At 57.2% G+C, this 22,006-nt stretch overlaps 1 protein-coding gene across 1 annotated transcript in view; it reads left to right on the top strand.

The window, feature by feature from the left end:
* The window catches only part of PPARGC1B (PPARG coactivator 1 beta), a 48,690-nt gene extending 28,233 nt beyond the window's left edge, over positions 1–20,457 (top strand). Inside the window, exons 2-12 of the mRNA XM_064459007.1 lie at positions 7,272–7,445; positions 9,954–10,166; positions 12,034–12,150; positions 12,935–14,102; positions 14,639–14,675; positions 15,104–15,168; positions 15,530–16,301; positions 16,803–16,878; positions 17,743–17,864; positions 18,236–18,387; positions 20,161–20,457. Coding sequence (XP_064315077.1) covers positions 7,272–7,445; positions 9,954–10,166; positions 12,034–12,150; positions 12,935–14,102; positions 14,639–14,675; positions 15,104–15,168; positions 15,530–16,301; positions 16,803–16,878; positions 17,743–17,864; positions 18,236–18,387; positions 20,161–20,264 — 3,000 coding nt within the window. The 3' untranslated portion in view covers positions 20,265–20,457. The remainder of the gene's footprint in view (positions 1–7,271; positions 7,446–9,953; positions 10,167–12,033; positions 12,151–12,934; positions 14,103–14,638; positions 14,676–15,103; positions 15,169–15,529; positions 16,302–16,802; positions 16,879–17,742; positions 17,865–18,235; positions 18,388–20,160) is intronic.
* Positions 20,458–22,006: the final 1,549 nt, after the last annotated feature.

Here is a 22,006-nt window from a genome sequence, read left to right as displayed (position 1 = left end):
CCTCCATATCAAAGATATCTGGCAAGGTCGTGTTTATTGTTTGCAGTTAATGTTTAATATTTCCTACTACTGGCTTCTTAGGGTTGGTCTTAATTACACCCTTCTAATGTAAGACAAAAGTCAGCGAGCGAGACCGCGCTCGCACTTGGGCTGTGGCTCAGAGCCTGGCACCAAGCACCCCTCGTCCTGCTGGTGCCACGGGGCCAGGTGCCTGGTGCTGCCAGCACCCCCTCCCCTTTCCCCACTCTGCAGCTCACGGGCTGCATCGGGAGGGCGGCTGCTCCATGTGTGTCGGTGCAGGGCATCCAGCGTGGGGCCCGGCACTGCCACGGCAGCCTCCACGTGCCGCAGCAATGCGGACAAGCAGCAGTTGTTTTTGAGCAGCTCGAGTGGAAGAAAGGATCAACATGCTATTTATTTTGTCTGGGCTTTAAATGCTAGTGCTGGATTTTCCTCTTGCTGGCTGGGGTGAATTGTTAAAACAGATTAGTAAAAACTAAAAAAAAAATTAAAAATCAACAGAGTGCAGAGGGCAAAATGCCCTGCTCCTTGCAGGACAGTGAGGTGTTGCACGCCACCTTGCAGACCCGGGAGCCTGGGAGATTCCTGCACTCTTTTTCCCCCAAAACTGGGGAGCTGGATGAGGGAGCGGCAGCACTGCCTCTGCACTCCTCACACCTCCCTCCACTGTGTCACATCGGTGTGTTTGCAGGCAGGGTCCCCTCTGCCTTTGCTGCCTCCCGAGTTGGTACTGGTCACCCTCCACTTCGGGGCTCTCAGGCTATAAATGTCAGGGGGTGGCGAGGGGTGGCCGGGCCAAGGCACAACCCGACACCACCTTTCCCTCATTCACACTGACATTTTGTCAAATGCCAGTGGGAAGGGGGGGTTGCTTATCTGCTGGCACACACTCCAGTGACCTTCACAGCTCTGGCCAGGTGCCTCCTTGCTGTATTTACACTTATTTATAGCTCTCTCCTCCATCCCTACCTCTGCCCTCCTTCCCGGTACTGGAGGGGGGCTGCCCACCCCACGCGGGTCCCTCTGGGCTGGGATGGAGCTGGCATGTCCTTGGGGATGATAAGGGGCTGCCAGCACCTAGCTTTGCCCCCACCAGGGTGCTGGTGGCCTGACCGCATGGGGATCATGTCCCCTGGGTAGGAGCTATGGGGACAGCAGGGTGCACCCCGGGGGCGATAGGGCCGGGTTTGGCCCCACTGTGGGCCGTGGTGGTTGTGTGCCCCATTGCCTCCCTGCGCCGGTGCTGGGGCAGCTCAGGAGGGTGCTGGGGGTCTCCAGGCACCTGTCCCTGCCTGCCCGAGTGAGTGGGCTCCCACCTGCCCAAAGCAGCTAGCAGGGTGGGCAGCTGTGCCCACCGCTGCACCAGCCAGCCTGCTGCTGCCTGCCTGGGGGAGAGTTCATCCCAGTGAAACAGCTGGGTGGTGCCCGTCTCCCTGCATGGCTGTAAGCCCCATTTCAAGCAGTCTGTAGTTACGGATTCCCCTGATAAGCCCGGACAGCTCTCTCCAAAACCCCTGCCCAAGGATTTTCTTTCCTTTTTAGAGACAAGCCTGGGGTGAGGGCAAGGAGGGGGAAACTCCATGGCCAACTGCAAACATGGGCACCAGGAGCTGGCGCTGTCCGTGCCACCGAGGGAGGGCTGGCAGGAGCTGACACTTAATGTTCTCAGTGTTTCTCACCTTCTGCTGGTTTGGGTCCCAGCCTAAATGCTACTGGCTAATTTGGGGCTCTGTCTCCAGTGCGTGTGGATATATATTTATCCCTTAATGCTTTGGGTAGGCACTCAGCTGTAGGGAGGGAGGAAGCTCTGTGCGGGGCTGAATCACCGCTTCAGCTCCTCGGTGAGGAGATGGGCTGCCTGTTTCTGGCTGGTTCCTTTGGCCCCTCTGAGGAGCTGCCGCTTTCTTCCCTTTATTCTGTACAGCAAAGTGGCCTGTGAGTGACGAGGCATTTGCAAAGCATCCTGGGACTGTGTATGCAGGCAGCAATGCAAATCCGGCCTCCCAGGCTTAAACAGGATTAAATTCCCGTGAAGGTGCTGCGCCCATCCAGCAGCGCTTTCATGCCGGCAGACTTCAGAAGCTTAAACTTTTGCAGCCTCACTAAACATGAGCACAATGTATGTGCCATCACCCGGCGCACTCAGAGCCTTGCTCCTAAATACTTGGACACAACTTCAAGGGGCTGGACCCAGGAGTTTTACAGATAAGGGAAATTTCTCCTGGTGCTGTTGTCAGGGGTGTGACAGAGGAGAAGACCTGCAGGTCTCTGTGTCACGGTCACTGCCCCATCCCAAGCCCTCTGATCCAGCTAAGCACTGCAGGCAACAGCCGGCTGAGTTCTGTTGCTTGCCCTGGTTTAAGTTGCTATTGCCTGGCAACAGGGCTGTGGTTCCCTCAAGACAGTGCCTGTAGGTGGCATTGCCCCTTTGCTTCTTTCCCAGGCTTGCTGCAGGGAAGGCAAAACCCCAGAGCATCAGCATTTGCCTGAAGGCTGCTGAACTCCGGGTGCAGGTGCCTGTTTTCAGGCTGGCAGGCAGGAGGGCCATGCGCTGCCTGCTCCCCAGCCAAGCTGGCTGTGCACACATGGAGCCAATGTCTGCTCTTGGTGGGCTCGCTGGGTACAGGCTGCTCCCAGGAGCCAGCAGCCTGGCCCCAGCCAGCCTCTCCAGCCTGCTGACCAGGGCAGTTTAGTCTGAGGTGCCCAAGTTGACACTGAAAAGCAGAAAACATTTTCTGTCTCATTAATCCAATATTTGAATTAGAGCTGGGCTTGGAGAAGAACCTCATGTCTCTGCAGAGATAAGACCTCACATGCCCCCGCACCAGACTTAACACTGCTCCAAAGCAGGAGAGACCTGAAAGGGGAAATGTCCCACCTGCCACATCCATGACTTTAGGAGCCAGCACGGAGCTGTGCTCAATGGGGCATCCTGCTGGCTGCCCTCACCCTGCTGCACGTCCAGCCCAGGACACATGCTGGAGCTGCTGGGGACACTAGAGATGGTTGCCAGCATCGGCCACCCTCATGATCGTGTAGGGAGATGGAGCTAACCCCCATGCCAGCTCCTCGTCCCGCTTGCCACTGCCCTGGGAAGGGCAAAGATCGGGGATGGGAAGTTAGAGCAGCAGGTGCCCTGGTGGGTGCAGTCCCCAGAGCACCCGGGAGCTCTTCCATTCACAGACCCAGGAGACAAAGGGATTCTGACCAAGGAGCCACCGGAAGCTCTTAGACTGAATTCCTCACATGGGGTTTCCGGGAGAAGGCATGGCGCAGGCTGGGGGTCAAGCCAGCCTCTTCTCACCTGCAGTGCTTGTGTAGTGGGCCTGCTGGTTCTTGACTGGAAATGTTTAGGTGCAGCCGAAGCTCCCTGGGACAGGAGAGTTGGCAAGGTGACCTCTGGGCATCCTTGGCTGCTGGTTTGGAGGTGGTCCCTCCTGCTTTCTCACTACCATCAGCTCTGCCACGGTGGACATGGACAGTGGGTCTGGCAGCAGGGTGGTGCAGCCGCAGCGGGCACAGAGCCCTCCTGATCTCCAGGCTGTCCCTGGGCACACACAGCATGGCTGCTGCTGGATCTGGTCATCCTCAGCAAGGACACAAAATGAGCACAAACCCTTGGTGTGAGGGTCCCTGCCAGCCTCCCAGGGCAACCCCTGCTACCAATATTGAAGTTATAAACCTCTCACAGTGGGGAAGGGCTGTCTGAGCTCAGCAGTAAATGAATGAAAATGTTTACGCTCTGTCCTCCCAGCAAGCAAAGCCTCTGCAGAAGCGAAGCTCCTTGCAACACGCAAGCTAGTATCAGCTGCCTCTCTGTCCTGTAACTGTGACTGCATTTCTGCTAGGGCTGAGGTCAGAGTTGGTTCATCCTTTATGGAAAGCTGAGGAGGACGTCTCTGGATGGAGGCTGTTCCCCCAAATGCCTTCCACCTTTTAGCTTTGGCTTTCAGGTGCAGCTGCCTGCGTGGTGCTGCTGTGGGGAGCTCCTGCAGCTGGAGCGGATGCCCAGGCTTCAGCTCCTGCTCCCCCCAAAGGATGTAGGTGTGTGGCATGGGGGCACCCGCATAGTTTCCTGGGCATCCCTCTTCCCTGGAGCAGGGATTCATCAGACAAGTCTCAAGGATCTGCCGGCAGCTTTCTGGTCGTGATCACGCTGCAGCATGCACGGGCCAGGTGTCTGGGCTGGAGGATCTCTCTGAATTTTAGAGCATGTCTCCATGGGTGTTTGCTGGCTGCACACCAAGAACCCATGGCTGATCTTCCTACAAACTCCCAAGTAAAATTAGAACAAAAGTTCACTCCTCTCCCAAGGCAGCAGGAAATGCAAAGGGTGGGAAAAGGGAAAGTCAGAGCAGATGAGGTCCAGTGCCCACAGGCAGCATCCCCATCACTGCCACCCCCTACCCGGGCCAGGGGCTGGGTCCTCCCCCACTCCTGCAGCCAGCAACGGGCTCTGTTCTCGGTGCTCAGTGCCGAGCTAGCGGTGCTCCGAGTGACAGATTCCCTCCCAAGACTCAAGGCCTTGGTGGCTGGGCTGGTTAAATGACCCTTTCTAGCAGAGGGGGCTGGCTGGAGCTGCAGCTTTGCCCTGGGATGCCCTGCCTCATGCCCATGTGGGCGGCCACGCTGAGCGAAGGCTCTCCCTGCTTTTTCCAGGGAGGAGGGGGACCGACGCAGGCAGAGATTTTTTGGGCACTCCTGGTCTGTTCTAGCTGGGAACCTGGGAGCATCTGCTGCCAACCACTGCCTCGGGACAGCTGCATGCAGCATGGCAGTGCCTTCAGGGTGCCCAATGAGGGCAGCTCAGCAGCATTTGATTGCAGGAGTTTTATTTTTACCCAGCCCTATTGCCAATGGGGACATGTCACATCTGTGGAGTTGATCAAAAGACATCCCAAGCACTGGTGTCAGCTGCTCCTTGTGATCTCAGCACCAGGATCTTTTCCCTTGTGGCATATCAAAAGGAGCAGGAGAATTTGACTGCTTTGCTATTTTTAATGGAACGCACGCGCACGCGCGCGCACACATATATATATGTATGGCTTTTCTAAAAATAAAAGCCTTTGCCTTTGTTCCCATGGGAAGATTTGGGGAGAAGTGGGAGCCAAAGTTGTTGCAAGATTTTTCTGGAGCAGGCGCAAGAGCGGTGGCAGGAAATCAGGGACAAGCCACAGCAGGTAAGGGACACATCTGAAAGGCCAAAGGACGTCTGATCCCAGAGCAGCCCAGGATGTTCCTGAGCAGAGAGGACAGGACAGCTGGGGGAAAGGTAACATCTGTGTCCCCCAGAGCTGTCAGTGATGAGGACAGGGACCCTTGACCTGCTACATGCGCTCTGACCACCTGGGAAGGAAAGTTTTTGCAGGGCAGGTTTGAAGAGCCCCAGGCTTGGGGGATCCGTGAGGAGTATCCAGATCCTGCAGCCATTCAAGGGGCTGCACAGACCTCTTTTTGTGCCCGATATACTTGGCGGCACCACGCACATGGATGTCTAGCTGATACGCCTCCCTCCAGCGGCAGGCAGAGGACATGGGGAGAGCATTCCCCCAGCACAGGGGCAGCTCCCTGTTCCCCCATGGGGTTTCCCTCACCAGCGAGGCTGGGGCAGTGTCAGCAGCTCCCCACAACCCCCAGCCCTGCTGTGGCCGTGGGGATGGCTGGGCCGGCAGTCTGCTGCTGGGGCACGGCACTGGCTCACTATCAGGCCATGAAACTGCTCTCTCCTGCCCTTGCTGTGTCCTCCAAGCCACTCACCCTTTCCTTGCCACCCCTGGGAGGGAACAGGGCAGAAAGCAGGTGAGAAATGCAAAATGGGTTCTGTGTGCAGGGGGGTGTGTGTACGTGTGTGCACAGGAACATCCTTTGGTGTGGCGCAGGGTATCTTAAACCCAGTGGCTAGCACCTGGCACACAGGCCCTTCAGTCTGTGGGAACATAGCTGATAATCCCAGATTATCCCAATTAAAAAAAAAAAAGGAGAAAGAGTGAAACACTGTATTTTCTATTCCTGCCGCTCAGTTTGAAATCCCTTTTCCTTCCCGTTGAGCATTGGAGGAGACTCTTCCAGGGTACTTCAGGAGGGGAGGCCCCTTGTTCTGCCCCTGCAGCAGCTCTCACGTGCTCAGATGTGTGCCTTCTCCAAAATCCATTTGTTCTGTAAATAAACTTGCTTCCCTCATCACCAGAAAACTCCCCCTGGGCAGCCAATACCAGGAGGAGTCGCACCAGACCTTTCCCCTCCCTGTTTGAACCTGGACATCAGTCAGTACAAAACCGAGCGTGACCCGAGGGCTCGGCGCAGGCTGTGAGCGGCAGTGCGGGCAGGGCCATGCCAGTGCCAGCCCTTGCTCCCGCGGCTTCTGGATGCAGCCGTGGGGCTTTGTGGCTGGACAGAAGCTGGGAGACAGGCAGAAGCAGGGCAGGTCCCAGCTGCCTTCTGTGGTTAAATGGAGATTTTTAGCTCGGTTACTAGAGCTTGCATCACCCCATGTGCACCCAGACATCGATTTGTTTCCATGCCATTTTTCTCATCCTGTGTGTGTGACATGGGGCCCAGGGTCTGTCTTGCCTTGGCAGTGCCTTGGGATGTGCAGGACGTGCAGCTTCCCCAGAGGAACTGTCCCTAAGCGGTTTGGTGCCATGTGGCAGGGATGGGGATGGGATACAGAGCGGCCACCCTGACTGAGTGTGAGGCTACCCACAGGAGCCTGGCCCCATGTGTTGCTGTCTTGTGTGAGCCCAAGTCTCTTGCCTTGCTCTGCTATCGCTGATCCCTGGGGCACCTGAATAACCCTGGGTGGCTTCAGTTTCCCCTAAAAGCAACAGCAGCTGCTTTACCGCAGTCCAGACAGCTGTGCTGTGCTTTGAGCTTCTGCTCACTGGAGGGGACGAGGCTCTTCCCTTGCAGACACTGCAGTTTCAACGGCTGCCACAGCAAGGGACACAAGAGTGGGGGGTTTGGTGGCCGTTGCGGGGCAGCTTTCACTAACCGTCAGTGCCAGTGCCAGGCTGTGCAAACTGTTTTGCAAGGTGTGCAGCAAAGAGGTGCTCTCTGTGCTCTCCACTGCCATGTAATTGCTCCTGGAGGCACTTGGCAAAGCTGATTCCAAAGAGGGTCTGAGTAATGGGCTCAAGCAGAGGTGACGGAATGCAGGGAGACCAGCCGTCTCCGCAGGTTGTTGCCGCTGCCTTTGCTGCTTGCCCCTCTGGAAGAGCAGCAGGCTCACCCACTTTCTCTTCTCTCCTTAGTATGAGGTGTCTGGCGAGGAGCACCTCTACTCTGACTTCCCCGAGATTGATTTGTCTCAGCTGGATGCCAGCGACTTTGACTCGGCCGGCTGCTTCAGCGAGCTGCAGTGGTGTGTGGAGCACTCGGAGACCGACTCCAGCCAGTACAGCACCGATGACTCCGAGCTCTTCCAGGTACCCCCATCCTCCTGGCACAGCAGACCCGAGGATGGAGGCAGGGGGAGGACAGGAGAGTGGGAGAAAGAGGGAGGAAGGAGAGAACCACACAACTATTAATAGCTCCTCCCCAGCTGATTAGTGCTTCATTAATTTGCTGGCTGTAAACGGGAGCGAGCAGAGTAAGGCTAATGAGGAGGTGGACGAGCAGAGGAGGGCTGCTGTGATGTACTATTAAAAGGGAATTACAGCTGGTGCACAGCACGTCCTGTTCAATTCCCAGCATGGCAGGGTGTGTTGGAGTGGCAGCGTGGGGGTCTTAGGGCTGTGGCACAGGGCATGTATATTCATTTCCCAGGAGCAGAAAGCAGCCCCTTCCCCCAGCTCTCCAGCTCTGGCACCCCCCCTGGCTTTGGGGCTAGGGTCCCTCTGGCAGCGGGCAACTTGGTTTCTCTCCTCGCCTTTGCCCTGAGATGGCCACTGTGCTGGCACCTGGGACCACACGGTACAAAGCAGGGCCAGGGCAGAGGATGCTCCTGGGCACCAGCAGGGCTGGCCCTGTCCCTTGGCATGTTTTTGCCTTACTTGTGGAAGAGCTGAGCATCTCACAGAGTTGTGACACCAGGGCAGGGCTGTGAGCATAGTGCAGGCAGGTTGGAGGCAGGGAGCTGCAGAGGCTGCCCAGGGACTGGGGGCAGAGCAGGCTGGACAGCCCACCCACCCCTCCCAAAGATCCTGCCATGCCCTGGATGTGCCCCATCCTCAGGGGCTGGGGTTGCCATGCCCTCCCAAGCAGCACCCAGCCCCTTACCCCCTCGGACAAGGAGGTTGCGACCCACTGGTGTCTGCTAGTCACCAACTCCGGGTTACATTTTGGGAGGGAGGAGGATTTGTATTTAAACAAGGAAGGGAAAAAAAAGCCCCAATATTTTCTAACCTGGCCATAATAACAACTCTCTGGCTTTTATGCTATGCTGATGCTGTGCTTGAAAATGGTCCAGTCCAGCTGAGGGACCTTCATCACGAGCTGCATATTTTCCGCTGAACTTCCTGGGGAAAAGATAAACAGAAAATAAATGCAAAAGACAGGCCCATTAGGGGCAGCAGTGTATGATGAAATGTATCCCACTGAACTTGTATGCACAGTGGTCTTGTGCCAATAACAGGACGAAAAGAAACGGAGCATCCTGCTGCCCTTCCCTGGAGCCTGCTCTAGTAACTGTGAGCAAGGTTATGGCATGGAACAAAAGATATTTAATTTTCAAACAAGATGAGAGAAACACAGGAGGCTGTGTGCAGTCAACAGTCCTCCTTGCAATCCTGCACTAATTTTATAGCTGATGGTAGCCTGCTTCTTGTTGGACATGGTTTGCATTCAGAATATGATGGAGGAGGACCAAAAAGAAGGAACTCCTGGCTCACTTCAGCCATTTTTAGCTTCTGCATCCTCTTTTGGGCTTTTGCATCATAATTCTAGACTGGAAGGGGACTCGTGGGCCGTGTGGGACTGGGGGGGTGTGCTGGGACAGCTGAAGGTGCATCAGCCAAGGTGAAGCCCAGATGGAAAGAGGGGCCTGAGGGGGCAGGCCAGTGTGGCAGGAAGAGAGGAGGCAGGAGCAGCCCGCGGCCCTGCCTATCCCAGGACAGCCCCAGACATTCACAAATCTCCCATCAGCATCCCCAGATCATGCTGTTTGCTGAACAAAATAGATCAGGGGAGCTGTAATACAAGGCCCATCTCGTTCTGGGGGTCGTGTTCTGTCGATAGGGTCCCTCACAGAGCACTGGGCGCAGCCAGCTTTAAGCGTGAGGTCTCAGAGCCCCTGTTGAACTGGAGGTACCTGCGTTTGGGGGCCTTTAGTGAAAACAAAGCCCCATACTGCTTGTTGCAAGCTGTGGTATCTGGCCAGCAGTGCAGCTTGGGCAGTGTGCTCCCAGGAGGGTCATGCCCTCTTGTCCACTGGGCAGCCCTGGAGTGAGCTTACAGGTCTCTGCATTTTCTTTGCCTTCCCCATCAGGAGAGCTGCGAATAACTAGCCATGCCCTCTTGGGCCTCCTCAGCCCCTCAGAGGGCAGGGGGCTCTGCCTGCCCCCTCCCCAGGCTCCCATCCTGGCTGGATGCTGTGCATCCTGGCTCAGCAGTGCTGTGATAGGCAGTGCCTGGCGAGCCTGCAGCCCAGAGTCAGGAGGATTTGGGCAAGGAGCCTTTTAATCACAGATCCTTCATCCGCTGCTGTTTGTCTCATGGTGGGGTAGAGGCGACTCTGGAGAGGGAAGATGCTCTGATTCATTATCTTCCTGCTGAGGGTGCAGGGGGACATACTGATGCTCCTTTTCCAGATGGGTCTCTCTCCCCGATGCCATCCTAGTGCTCCACTGGGGAGAAGATCTCCCAGGTCCCCTGTGGGGTCACCAGGAAGTCTGGGTTCTCATGTGGCACTGCCACCCCTTTTACCCCCTGCCCAGCATCCCCTGGTCCCTCTGCCCAGCCTAACTCCCCCTCTCTTCTCTGCCTGCTCCTTTCAGATAATAGACAGCGAGAATGAAGCGCTGCTGGCAGCCCTCACCGAGACATTGGATGATATACAGGGAGATGACATGGGCCTGGCTGCCTTCCGAACTATGGAAGAGGGGGACACGCTCAACCATGCCTACACCTCGCCCGCCCCCTCCCCCAAACCCACCGCCCCGGTCACGGGGGGGCCACCCCCGGTCCCCGAGTTTGATGAGCTGTCTCTAGTAAGAACCTACTTCCTACTGTTTAAGGTGGATTTGGATGAGCCCCTGATAAGCCGGCTGCATGGGTATGATAGGAAGCAAAGGTCTGAATTTTTTCATTCTAGGCTTAAAACTCTTTTTAACCGTCAATACCAAAGCATATACTTGTATTGTATACGTATACATGTTCTGCATCATTGCTGTCACCTCCATCACCATCCTCATGGGAACAAGCTATGTGTATGCAAATATATATATGAAGGGGGCGGGGGTGGGTGTCAAAGGGGCAGGAGCTGGTTTGTCAAGACCCACACCTGCTTTAACAGGACACATGGATGTGGGGCTGCCCAGGGGTCTCCCAAGTGCATCCCAGCCCCGTGCCCATGGGCAATGGTCGCTGCTCCCGCCCGGCTCTCCCTCAGGGATGAGCGCCCTGCTTCTCTCACAGGAGGGACAGAGGGGGGTTGGCATGCCCATGCCTTCAGCTTTCAGAAGAAGGGTTTGACCTCCCGCCATGCCTTCCACCACAGCCTGCTCAGGGGCTGTGTGCCCTCCAGTCCCTACAGATGTGGTGACCGGAGCATCCCTCTTGGTTCCTTGCAGTATTGGGGCTCTGGCCCTGCTCCCCCTCCTAGCCAGGACTAACTGGCAGCATTTGCTGCAAGCCACCGCCGTCGCTGGCAGGTCCCCTGGGACAGGGGCACCCAGCCTGCTCCCTCCTGAGGCTCAGTCTCCCCCAGGGACCCCCAGCCTGGCCCCACGTCTCCCCAAAAGCCGGGGCTGTGATGGGGAGGAGTGACATCCAGTGGTGAGAGCGTGCATTTCCACCACCCTCCCCCTGCACAGGGGGGTATATATCACACACAATATGTATGTGTATATATAGGATGTATACGTTGCAGGGGTGGGGGGAGGTGCTGGTTGCTTCCACCAACAGGAGCTGCACGGCTAAAGCCGTGGGTGCACTGGCTGATGTTTCCAGGCAGACCCTGACCTGGGCACCCCCTATTTCTATCACCCCTTAACTCCCCCCATGTCCGTCCTGGGGCTCTCTGCCCGCTGGCCAGCATGGGAGCCCCAGATCTGTCTCCTCCGTTCAGTCCCCTGGCACCTACGCAGTCGTCTTGCTGTTGAGCTGTGTTGCTTTCAGTTGTCAGCGCAACATGGGTGGAATATGAAATGCTCTTGATGGGTGTGGGGTTTCATTTCTTTCCCCCTAACCAAAAATGGTTTTGAGTAGAAGAAAAATGTTATGCTGACCTTACCATCAGAAGCGGTGACACTGTGGATAACCCAGGGAGAACCCCACTCCCACTGCCTACGCACTTGACAGGGTGTATTGGGGAAGATCCTCAACAGGTGCCACAGGGGCTTGCATCTGCAAAATGCCTTGCAAGCTCACTAATGAATTGAGCCCTTCTCTGGATGTTTTGGCTAAATGAGCCTTGCACGGGAACCCAAGCAAGGAGTCCAAAGCTGAAACTCATGCCAATGTTAAGTCTCTGCCACCTAAGGGCAGAATTGATGGAGTGAGAAGTTTGGACACCATGACAGCTCATGTATGTCTAGCTAGAGTGGGGATGCCCCTGAGAAGTAAATATCCTCATGTCCTGCTGACCTGCTGGGGGACCCCTGGGGACACAGGTGAATGCTGCGGAGACGGCCCCGACCCCCTTGGGGCTGTTTGTGGCCAGGCGCCTGCCCCCACAGCCATGGGGGAGTGGGAAATGCCTCCTGCCTTTTTATTTTACCCCCTCCATTTTTGGGTCTGATGCTCAGCAATGGACATGCCCAGCATAGGCATGAGCCGAGGGGCTGTGGCCCCGCTGACACTTTCTCCTGCCCTTGCTATGATGCCGACTCCTTTTCTTGCTGCTTCTCTTTGCAGCTGAAGAAGTTGCTCCTCTCTCCATCGCACGTGCCTCCAAGCTGTGAGGGTCAGCGGGACGGGAGCACCCGGCGCCCGGGGACCCTTAAGTCCCGACCCACACGGCCCTGCACAAAGGTACTTCCTCAGTGGGCAGAGCTCGAGCCCATCTGCGCCCACCTCTTGGGAGCCGTCCTAAAGAAGGTCACCGAAGGACAGTGTCGAGGAGTGTGGGCAGCCTCTGAGTTGGACCAGGGGCTGGGGACAAGCAGGGACAGTCACCGCCAGCGAGCAGCATGCAGCGTTCTGTCCCTGTCTGTGCGGGGGCTACAGTCCAGGCCCAGCAAAACCTTCGGGCTTTGTGCTGGGCTGGGAAACGTCTCGGTCTTATTTGGACCCAGTGGGACCAGGCCTCTCCCAGCTTCCCTGAGCACTGGTTTGTGAAAGTCCCCCATGGTCCCTGGCCACCACCCTCCCTGCTGACTTAGAGCCCAAGCCGGGAGCCATTGGCTGGGGAGAGCTGCATGCTATGCTGCAGAGCCGACTTAAGCCTGTCTCCTGAAACCCAGCAGAAGTTGCCTTCAGAGATTTTTCTACTAGCTAATAGTAATTGTGCGGTGCATTAGGCCCAGCAAATTAGATTGCCTGGGAAGAGCAGCAAATCCCTCCCAGGGAGAAGGAGCATCATTGTGTGCCGGCTACTGGAGGCACAGCGGTTGGGCTGCTGGCCCCACATGTCTGGTGGAAACCCCCTGGGGTGTGGAGCTGACCCCCAGGCAGGGTGGGATGCTGGTGGGCCGGGACCAGGGGATTCAAGGAAGTGGGGTGGCTCTGTTAGTCTGGGGGGGCTTCTCCCATGGTACTTGCGTCAGGTCATGGCTGCAGAGCTTGGGGCTGATTTTCTCCGCTCTCTTCTCCAAAGGTGGAGGGTCCCCGGGACAGGAGGGCAAGCGTCCCACAGGCGCAGAGCCGCAGCTGCACTGAGCTGCACCGGCACCTCACCTCCACCGCCCCCTGCCCCCAGACCAAAGCCCCCGAAGCGCCTGAGGAGTGCCCCAGCAGCCGCCACCACCCATCCCCAGGTGACTGCACCCATCATGAGGATGACAGTGACTCCAGTGAGGACTCACTGAGCTCCAGTGATTTGGTGACCCCCTCCTTGGCAGAGGATGGCTCCAGCAGCCAGTTCTCCTGCATGGGGCAGATGCACTCGGTGGTGGAGCTCATCCGCTACATGCATACTTACTGCCTGCCACCGCGGAAGCTACCTACCCACGACACCGCCCATGCCAAGCCCCAGCCCTGCAGCAGCCCCTTCAAGAGAGCCAAACCGGACTGCCCCACGCAGCCAGGCCCCCCCAGCAGCACCCAGAGCCAGCCAGGCTGTGCCTGGCAGGCAGCTGGGGGCTGCAAGAAGCCCAGAGCATCCTTCTCCATCCTGAAGGAGCTGCTGGCACGGGACCTGCTGTGTGACGTCAGCAAGCCATACCGCCTGGGCAAGCCTGTGTACGCCACCCTGGCCCGGCCGCCTGGCTCCTGCTCCCCTGCATCACCAGCCCAGGATGGGGAGGACACTAGTGGGACCTGCGCACCCAGAGCCAAAACGGAGAAGGGTGAGCCACGGCAGAACCCTGGGGCTGAGGCAGAGGCACCGTGGGAGCTGGGTGGCCTAGAGGACGATGCTGGGAAGCATGCCGGTGGCCCCGGCACAGCCGCAGGGAAGGTGGCCCGCAAGCAGGAGAGCACCATTTATGCCGTCCGCCGGTCCAAGAGACTCAACCCTGAGCTCGGCCACTGGCTCTCCTTCCTTGACGACCCACCCCCTGAGCCCTCCATCCCCCGGGAGGCAGGGGACAGCCGTGGCCGCCTGGACACGCTGGCCTGCAGAGAGCCCACGCTATGCCTGGCGCTGGAGGGCTTCTCCGCTGAAGAACCTGCGGCTGAAGTGGAGGTGGGGGGCACGGAGGAGGGAGACGGCAGGAGCATGGCACCACCGGCAGAGCCCCAGCGCCTCTCCCTGGGCTCCCTGGCAGATGGTGAAGTGGGCAACGGGGCTGAGAGCCAGCACTGTGCCCACCTGAAGCAAGCAGGTAAGGGGGACCAGGGGCTGTCACTCTGCTCACCCCTCCCCAGTGCGTCCGTGCTGCCCATACTGTCCCTGCTGCAGGCAAGTGCCAGCTGGCTGTGGGCTCCCATGCATGGGGAGTTTGGGGCCCTGTTCTGGTTTTGGTGTGCTGTTTCAATCCATGGGGCCTCCTTCCTCAGTTTCCCCATCCTTACAATGAGATGAAGGAGCCGGTGTTACACTAACCCAGCAGGGACCAGGCTGCCCCAACGCTTTGGGCCCCTTTCCCCTGTGGGCTCGCCCTGTGCCTGGGCACCAGGGTTCAGCTGCACCAGCGTCCCAAAATTGCAGCTATCCACAGGTGCTTGGTGACCATGAGTGGCACAACCCTGGCAGCGTTAACCCTCCTGCAGATGCTGCTGCCTTGCAGGCAGGCAAAGCCCATGGTCCCTGGCCCCAGGCCAGGGTGGGCAGAGGGGCCCCAGCTCCCACCACGACTACTGAGGGCACTGGAGGGAGCACAGCTCCACTGGTAACCCTGCTTCTCTCCCTGCCTTTCAGAAACACCCAGGTGTCTCACGCTGTCCTTGGCACAAACGTAAGTGCGCACGGGGCTAAATGAACCGCACTGGGGCTGGAAAGCCACCTTGGTTTGGCTGGCTGGGCATGCATCTGCAGTGACCAAGCAAAGCTGCTTTTGCAGACCAGAGCTGTGCACCTGGGCGCAGGGCTGTGGGGAGCCACGTTCCTTGTGTGGGTGCAAGAAGCTCGGAGAGCCTTGGGCTGCAGGCAGGGCATTTCTGTGTGCCAGTGGCAATGTGCCCTGGAGCTCTGGGTAGGACAGGGAGGGCATGCAGCTCGCCACCCTGCCCCTCGCACCCCTCCACGGGGTTACTCTGTCTAGCTCTAGCCGTGGTGGGAGGGCTCGCTTGTAGGCAGGACTTTCTCAACTTCCTTTTGTTTTCGTTTTTTGCAACTGTGGTTCACCTAAACACCTCTCCCTCCTTATTTTCTCCTCTTACCCAGTGACTCAACCTTTGGGAAGAGAAACTTTGAGCCGATGCTGACCGTGGAGCTGTGTGGGACAGCAGGTAGGACAGGCTTTTACTTTTTTAATTTTGCAGAAATCCTCCCTGGGAGGGGGCAAATTTACCCGGAATTCAGCCTGGAGTTGCCAGCTCCAGCCAAGCCCAGCCAAGCAGGCACATTCATTCTCTGGCCTAAGAGCTCTCCTTTGCAAATGCAGGGTACTTCCCATGCACTGCCTCCGCATCCAAACACTGCAAGCCAGGAGGGAAGGGGGAGTCCTCTGGTGCCTTCTGGGACCAGGCATCCTTTTTCCCCAAGCAGCCTCCCTCCCTTGCAATGCCTGGTACAGCTCAGGTGTCAGCGTGGGACGGGACAGGATGGCGGGGGCAGAGCTGACTCCTGCCCTTTGTTGGGGGGGTTCAGGTCTCACGCCACCCACCACTCCGCCATACAAGCCTGCTGAGGAGGACCTGTACAAGCCAGACATCCCCCAGGAGCCAGGGAAGGAGGACAGGACAGCCCCCAGCCCTGGGGGTGCAGGGGACACGGCAGCCTCCCGGAAAGCCCCCAAGAAGCACCCTGAGAGGACAGAGCTCTTCGCCCACCTGAGCCGAACTGCTGGGCGCCCCACACTCCCTGAGCAGCAGGGTGTGCTCAAGCGGCCCTTCTCCCGCTCCTTCGGGGACCACGACTACTGCCAGGTGCTGAAGCCCGAGGCCACCCTGCAGAGGAAGGTGCTCAAGTCGTGGGAGCCCACAGGCCAGGTGGAGATGGAGCACAAGAGGAAGGTCCCGGCTGCCCACTACCAGGGGCTGGACCTCGGCGGCAAGGAGGCGGGCGGCGAGATGCTGTGGAAGGACGGCATCAAGCAGTTGAGAGACCAGGAGATCAGAGCCAGCTTAACAAAGCACTTTGGCTTTCTGGACAGTGCTCTCGATGATGAGGACATGGTCTTCTGCAAGACCCCTGAGTATGACACCGTCTTTGAAGACAGCTGCAGTGAGAGTGGCTCCCTCGTGGAGGAGGAGGAGGAGGAGGAGGAAGAGGAGGAGGAAGAGGAGCACAGTGACACCAAGCTGTGCCTGCGGAGAAACCCCCTTTCCAGGACCAGTTTGCATTACTGTTCCCGGAGCAGGTCCAGCTCAGGATCTTCGTGCTGCCGGTCCCGATCACCAGCAAGCAGACGGACCTTCAGGTACAGGGCTGGGGGGGGACGACTGGGGACTGTTCTTGTACCCTGTGTTTTTGCCCTGGTGTATGGCAGCCCCAGCTCTCTCCAGTCTGCTAGCCCAGGTAATAAAGATGCTAATTAATAAAAGAAAAAACATTGAAATAATTGGTACTACATCAGCAGCTGCTGAAAACATCAGCCATGGCCAGAGAAAGCAGCACCAGGATGAAGCAGCCAGGGATTTCCATTGCGCTGGGGGTGATGGGGCATGGGCAGGGGCCGGAGCCATGCCTGGGAAGGGGCGAGCACCAGCTGGGACCTCCCCCGGCATCTGTCAGAAAGGACTTTCGAGTGTCCTTTCCAGTGTTTCCAGACCCCCGTCTCTCCTTGGCTGCTGGTGTTTCCAAGCACCCACCTGCCTGCTGCTGCAGACACCAGGTGCCTCAGCTGCTTCTTGATGTTTGAAGCTTTCCCTGCCAGATACACCCCACCCCCCTGGCTGACCTCCTCTCCCTTGCTTCCCAGGTGTGAGAACGGCGAGCAGTGTCAGGGTGGGAGCGGGCACCGGGGCCAGCTGGAGAAGAGACGGGAAAAGGCCATGGTAAGTGAGTGGGGGCCCTGCATGGACAAAGCAATCCCCAGCCCTCAGTTCATCTCCTGCTCCAATAAACCAGCAGTGCAGCCCATTAGCCCTGGCTTCAGCATCCCTTGGTGCAAGGCCAGTGTTAAACAAGGACATGGGAGTGCAGGTGGGGAGAGAAAAACCTAATGTGAAGTGGAAGCTACCGGCGATTTGCAATACACAGAGTCCTTGGTGCAGAAATGCCCAGAGCATCCTACGCCGGTGCTTCAGCGCACGTGGCGCTGGCAGTTAGCGGGGTGAGCTGGGGAATCCCTGAAGCTTCTCAGCTGTTATGGATGTGGTCCCACAGCGGAGGCAGCCTTGTGCACTGGGAGCCCTGTGTGTGCCCACGGGTAAGAGCTGGGTGGGGTGGCAGGCTCCTGGGGAAATAATATTTGTCCTCTCTACTGTTGTGTGCATGCACACACATGCTCACACATGCCTCTAGCATTTTTTTTCTGCAATGCAATTGAATTTTGCCCCTAGCAATTCTTGGGAATATTTCCTGGCATCTTCACCAGAAGAAGCTGAAAAAGCTGCAGGAACAAAGGAGAAATTTAAATGAGACGGCAGCTGGGGTGGCTGCTTCAGCCTGGCTGTAACAGCGTCCTAAGGGGTGTGGGTATGGCTGTCCCCTTCAGCAGTCACCTGTGAGCTAGCTGGAGCAGAGACAGGCAGACCCCAGGGATGCCAGGCTGCACCCACAGTGGCATCGCCCTGCTGCAGTGTGATTCCCAGCACTGGCTCCCTGGGGCTCCTCGGTGGCCCTATATTTCCAGTGCCTGTCAGCAGCACAGAGGCACAGGGCTCCTGGAGCCTGAAACCTGTCGCTTGCTTTGCCAGGGAGAAGGCCGGGTGGTGTATATCAGAAACCTCTCCAGCAGCATGAACTCCAGTGAACTCAAGAAACGCTTTGAAGTGTTTGGTGAAATCGTGGAGTGTCAGGTCCTGTCCAGGACTAATAGGTAGGTGGCAAGTGAACCACGGCCTGGGGCTCCGGGTAACCCCTCTCCTGCAGCAGCATCAGTGCTGCCAGGAGGTGCAGGGACACCCCTGCATCCAGCTGTGCGTGTGTGAGTGATGCGGTTGTGCTGGTGGGGTGAAATGCTCTGCACCATGCCAACCCCCTCGGTCAGCCGAGCCCACAGTCTCAGCACTTCGGGTGAGGAGACGCAGTGTGTCCCAGGTCCAAGGGCATGGGGAGGGCTGGCGCGATGGAGGGCCAGTGGGATGGACAGACAATGGGGTGGAGGGACAGGGGTGCAGTGCTGGGCAGAGCCATGTCAGAGAGGCTGCAGGGCCCATCACATCTGGAATTCTTTCTCCGGTTGCTCAGGGGCGATAAATATGGCTTCATCACCTACCGGTATTCGGAGCATGCTGCCTTATCACTGAAGAACGGCACCTCGCTAAGGAAGAGGAATGAGCCTTCATTCCAGCTCAGCTCTGGTGGCCTCGGGCAGTTCTGGACCAGATACGCTGACTTGGGTAAGAAAGCAGGAGCTGCTCTTTCCAAAGCATCCTGCTTATTATCACAGAGCTGTAACGGCACGTTGCAGTGCTGAACCCTAGTCACCCAAGGATCCTAAATCTCTTTAGAGCCTGCGTGGAAAGCCCACTGGCTCTCCTCCGGCTCACATAGCTGCTCTTAGCTCAGTCGGATGGCTTGGGAAACGGGGGAGAGAAGAAGAGCAACCAGTGTGAGGACCTAGAGTGTGCTGGCTGCAAAACATAGCATCACAGCCCAGGGCTGCTGGGTCTCATCTGGCCACAGCCCATCCTGTCTCCACTGCGTTTCTACACAGCACTGGACTCTTTCCAGCAGACAAGTCCGTTCCTAGTCATTAGAGAAAGCAGTCAGCAACATCTCATTAGCCCAAAAAGTTATCTGGGTGGTTTGCTGCTCCGCAGGACAGATTTGCCACAATGCATATCACTTTTGAGCCAAAATGACAGCACTGAAATGTGCTGTGGTCGCATTAACTCTTTCTGCGTTGTATGAGCTGCTGCAAGACCTCCTGCCCCACTCGGTGACCATGATAGCCAGGGCCTCGTTGCACCCTGTCCCTCCACGGGTGGTAGGGCTGCATCCTGAGCTGAGGGACAGGAGCGAAACCCTATGTTAACACTGCAAGAGAAGCGTGATCCAAGCTTTGCTCAGCCCTCATTGCTGTGATCTTCAGGTGTCTCATGAACACCATGAATTTATTTCTGTACCCTCTGCAGGGGGTGAAGTGGTTCTAGTATCCCACTTATGCATGACAGACCGAGGCCCATGAAATAAAGCCCTAAGCCATGACTTATCTCTATATGCCCAGTCTGACACAAGTACTGCCTGATCTTTTAGCACCTTATGATATTTCACTTGCTCAGAGCAGCGATCCCTCTGACTTTGGTTGTGGGTGCAAATGCCCACTGTTCCTCTAAATAAATCCCAGGGCCTCTCATTTTGGGCATAGAGAAGATAGGAAACAGATAGCACCCTGTGATGAAGGTGTTGGCACGTGGCAGTGCGGTGTTGTGGGGAGGGGAGGCCAGAGGTCCCCCTTGCAGAGGAGAAACCCTCCTCAGTGCTTCTCACCTGCAGATTGCTGCAAGGCTGGCACTCACCCCCTTATTGCACAGCTGGGCTCGTTCCTAAAATCCTGATCGCCCTGGTGTGAGATGGGTGTGAGATGATGGGTGAGATGGGGAGCCCACAGGTAGAGGTGAAATGCAACCTTGCCATTCACGGCTCCTTCAAAATTATAAACCCAAAAGGGTTAAGCTACTGTTAAATTAAGCAGCCTTATTTCTGGCATTTGCTGAATTCCCCAGGCTTTGCGGTGGCACTGTTTGCTCAGCTTCTGACAGAGGGCTGGGGAGCACTGCAGGCAGGCACCCCCTTCCCCGTGACTGGCGTGGCTTCCACAGGGATGGCCCTGAAATTCAGCTGCATCCAGCACATTTTTGCACACCTGGAAATGGGTGTCTGTGGTACGTGTGGCCTGCCGGGCTGGGCACTGCTACAGGCCCTCTGCCCAACAGCTCCTTTTAAACGGGGGAGAGGCAGGACTGTCCCCACTCCCTTTCCCCATCACCACCTCATCCAGGCTGGCTCATCCTCATCCTCAAAGGCTGGCTTTGCAGTGCTGGGGTGCAGCACGCTGGTAGCAGGGGAGCGAGCAGTGCCCTGCTGTGCCTCAGTTTCCCTCCCGCCAGGCAGCGAGCACTCATGCCCCACTCCCTGACCTAGCTGTCTTCTGTCCCTGCCGTTCCCAGATTGCAGCACGGAGGAGTCCTCCCCAGCTCCAGTGAAAAGCAAGTATGAGACCATGGATTTTGACAGCTTGCTGCAGGAAGCCCAGCTAAGCCTGCATCGGTAACAGCCTTAACCTTGGAGGAATACCTCAATACCTCAGTCAAGGCACTTCCAATATGTTTACGTTTTCAAAGAAATTATTCAGTCTATGGAAAGCGAGAGAGAGCGAGAGAGAGCGAGAGCACGCACGCACGAGAGAGAGACTGCTGTCCCTTCCGATTGATGTTTACATTGAACAAAGCTGCTTCTGTCTGTGAGTCCCCATGGTGTTGATGTCTCACTGCCACACGTTAGTCCCCCTGCTTCTGACTGATTGTTTTAGGGGGAGCCTAGGAGCCCCCCCGGCCCCTCTCCCTGCTCCTGGCCCCTCCGTGCTCCTGCCGCGGAGTTGCAGCTGTGTTCACCATAACATTTTTTTGTCCGTAGTGTGTGATGATGAAATTGTTAATTGTGAATAGAATCAGGATTATAAACTAATTTTTAATAGAAGAAGAGAAAAAAAAGTATATACTTAAAAAATGTATTTATGGCTCAGATGTACTGTAATTCAGATTTATTGTACCGCTTCCTTGATTTTTAACTATGCACTGTAATGAGGCACTTGCCACTCAGCAAATGGGGGGTCAGAGCAGAGTCACGGAGCTGGCATTCACCCGTCGGCCATGGAGGCGCCCACCTCCCCCACCGGCAAACCGGGGTGCTTGGCGGTCACGTCGGGGTCACCCACTTTGTTGTCAAAGCCATTCTTCTTGCTCACGTGGCCTGAGCCCCCCCCCAGCCCGGCTGGGTCGCAGCACCCCGATGCTGAGCCCGTTCCTGGTGTGTGCTGGAACGCGAGGGTGGTGGGACACACCAGCTCTGTGCTGTTCTTGCTGTGGGGCCAGGCAGCTTTGCAGGTGTGAAGGAGAGGGGTGGTAAAAGGATGCACTACCTGGGGGACTATGGGACTGATGCCTGCTGGCCTGAGCTGCTCCAGCCCTCTGCTGCCTTTGGAGCCAGGATCCAGGGGGCAGGAGCCAGCCAGGCTTGATCCAGTGGGTCCTGCTGGCACAGCCTGGGGAACAGATGGCTCTGGGTCCGTGCGAGGGAGCTGGCTTCTCTCCAGCACCTTGGGTGGCTGGGAGACCAGCCGGGCCAAGTGGCTTGTTCCCCGCTTGCTTCCACCCCCTGTAAAGCATGTGGGGTGAGAACCGCCTGTGATCCCTGCCCAGCAGCCAGCCCAAAATCCAGAGAGGCAGGGAGGCAGGAGGGGGCACAGCAGCTGTGCCAAATGTCTGTCCCACCCAACACCCTGCCACGCTTTGCCTGGTACCTGATAAGCCATATACTTCCCCAGCACCCACTTGGCACCCAGGATCCATCCCCCACGGCTGCCGGCGCCCTGTGGCATGCTTGCCTTGCCTCTGGCCGGGGCCCCTCGGGGCTACACAACAGTGCTGGATTTAAGGCGTGCTCAACCAGCAGCCCCCTGAAATTTGCTTGCAAATTGCTCCTCCATCTCCGGGGGAGGTGGGAGGGGGAGAAAGGCCACCACTGGCTGGAGCAAACCCCACCGCGAGCTGGCCAGAGGCACTGTTTTCCTGAGGGAGTGGGAATCTTGCTGCTCCTCAAGCCATCGCCATCGTTTCCATTTATTTTTCAGACGAAGAGACCACTAGGGATTCAGCCATCCTATGTAGATAGAATATTATAGCCTTAACTCTGCCAATAGATAGATTAGAGTCTCCTGGGGTCTCCCCTTGACATGACTTTGGGGTTTTATTCTCATTTCCCTGGTGTGGGTACTATTTGCTCTTGCAGGGAGTA

The sequence above is a fragment of the Phalacrocorax carbo genome, chromosome 8, assembly GCF_963921805.1.
Source record: "Phalacrocorax carbo chromosome 8, bPhaCar2.1, whole genome shotgun sequence".
Lineage (NCBI taxonomy): Eukaryota > Metazoa > Chordata > Aves > Suliformes > Phalacrocoracidae > Phalacrocorax > Phalacrocorax carbo.
The sequence above is the reverse complement of the archived record's forward strand: the minus strand, read 5'-3'. Positions and strand labels throughout refer to the sequence as shown.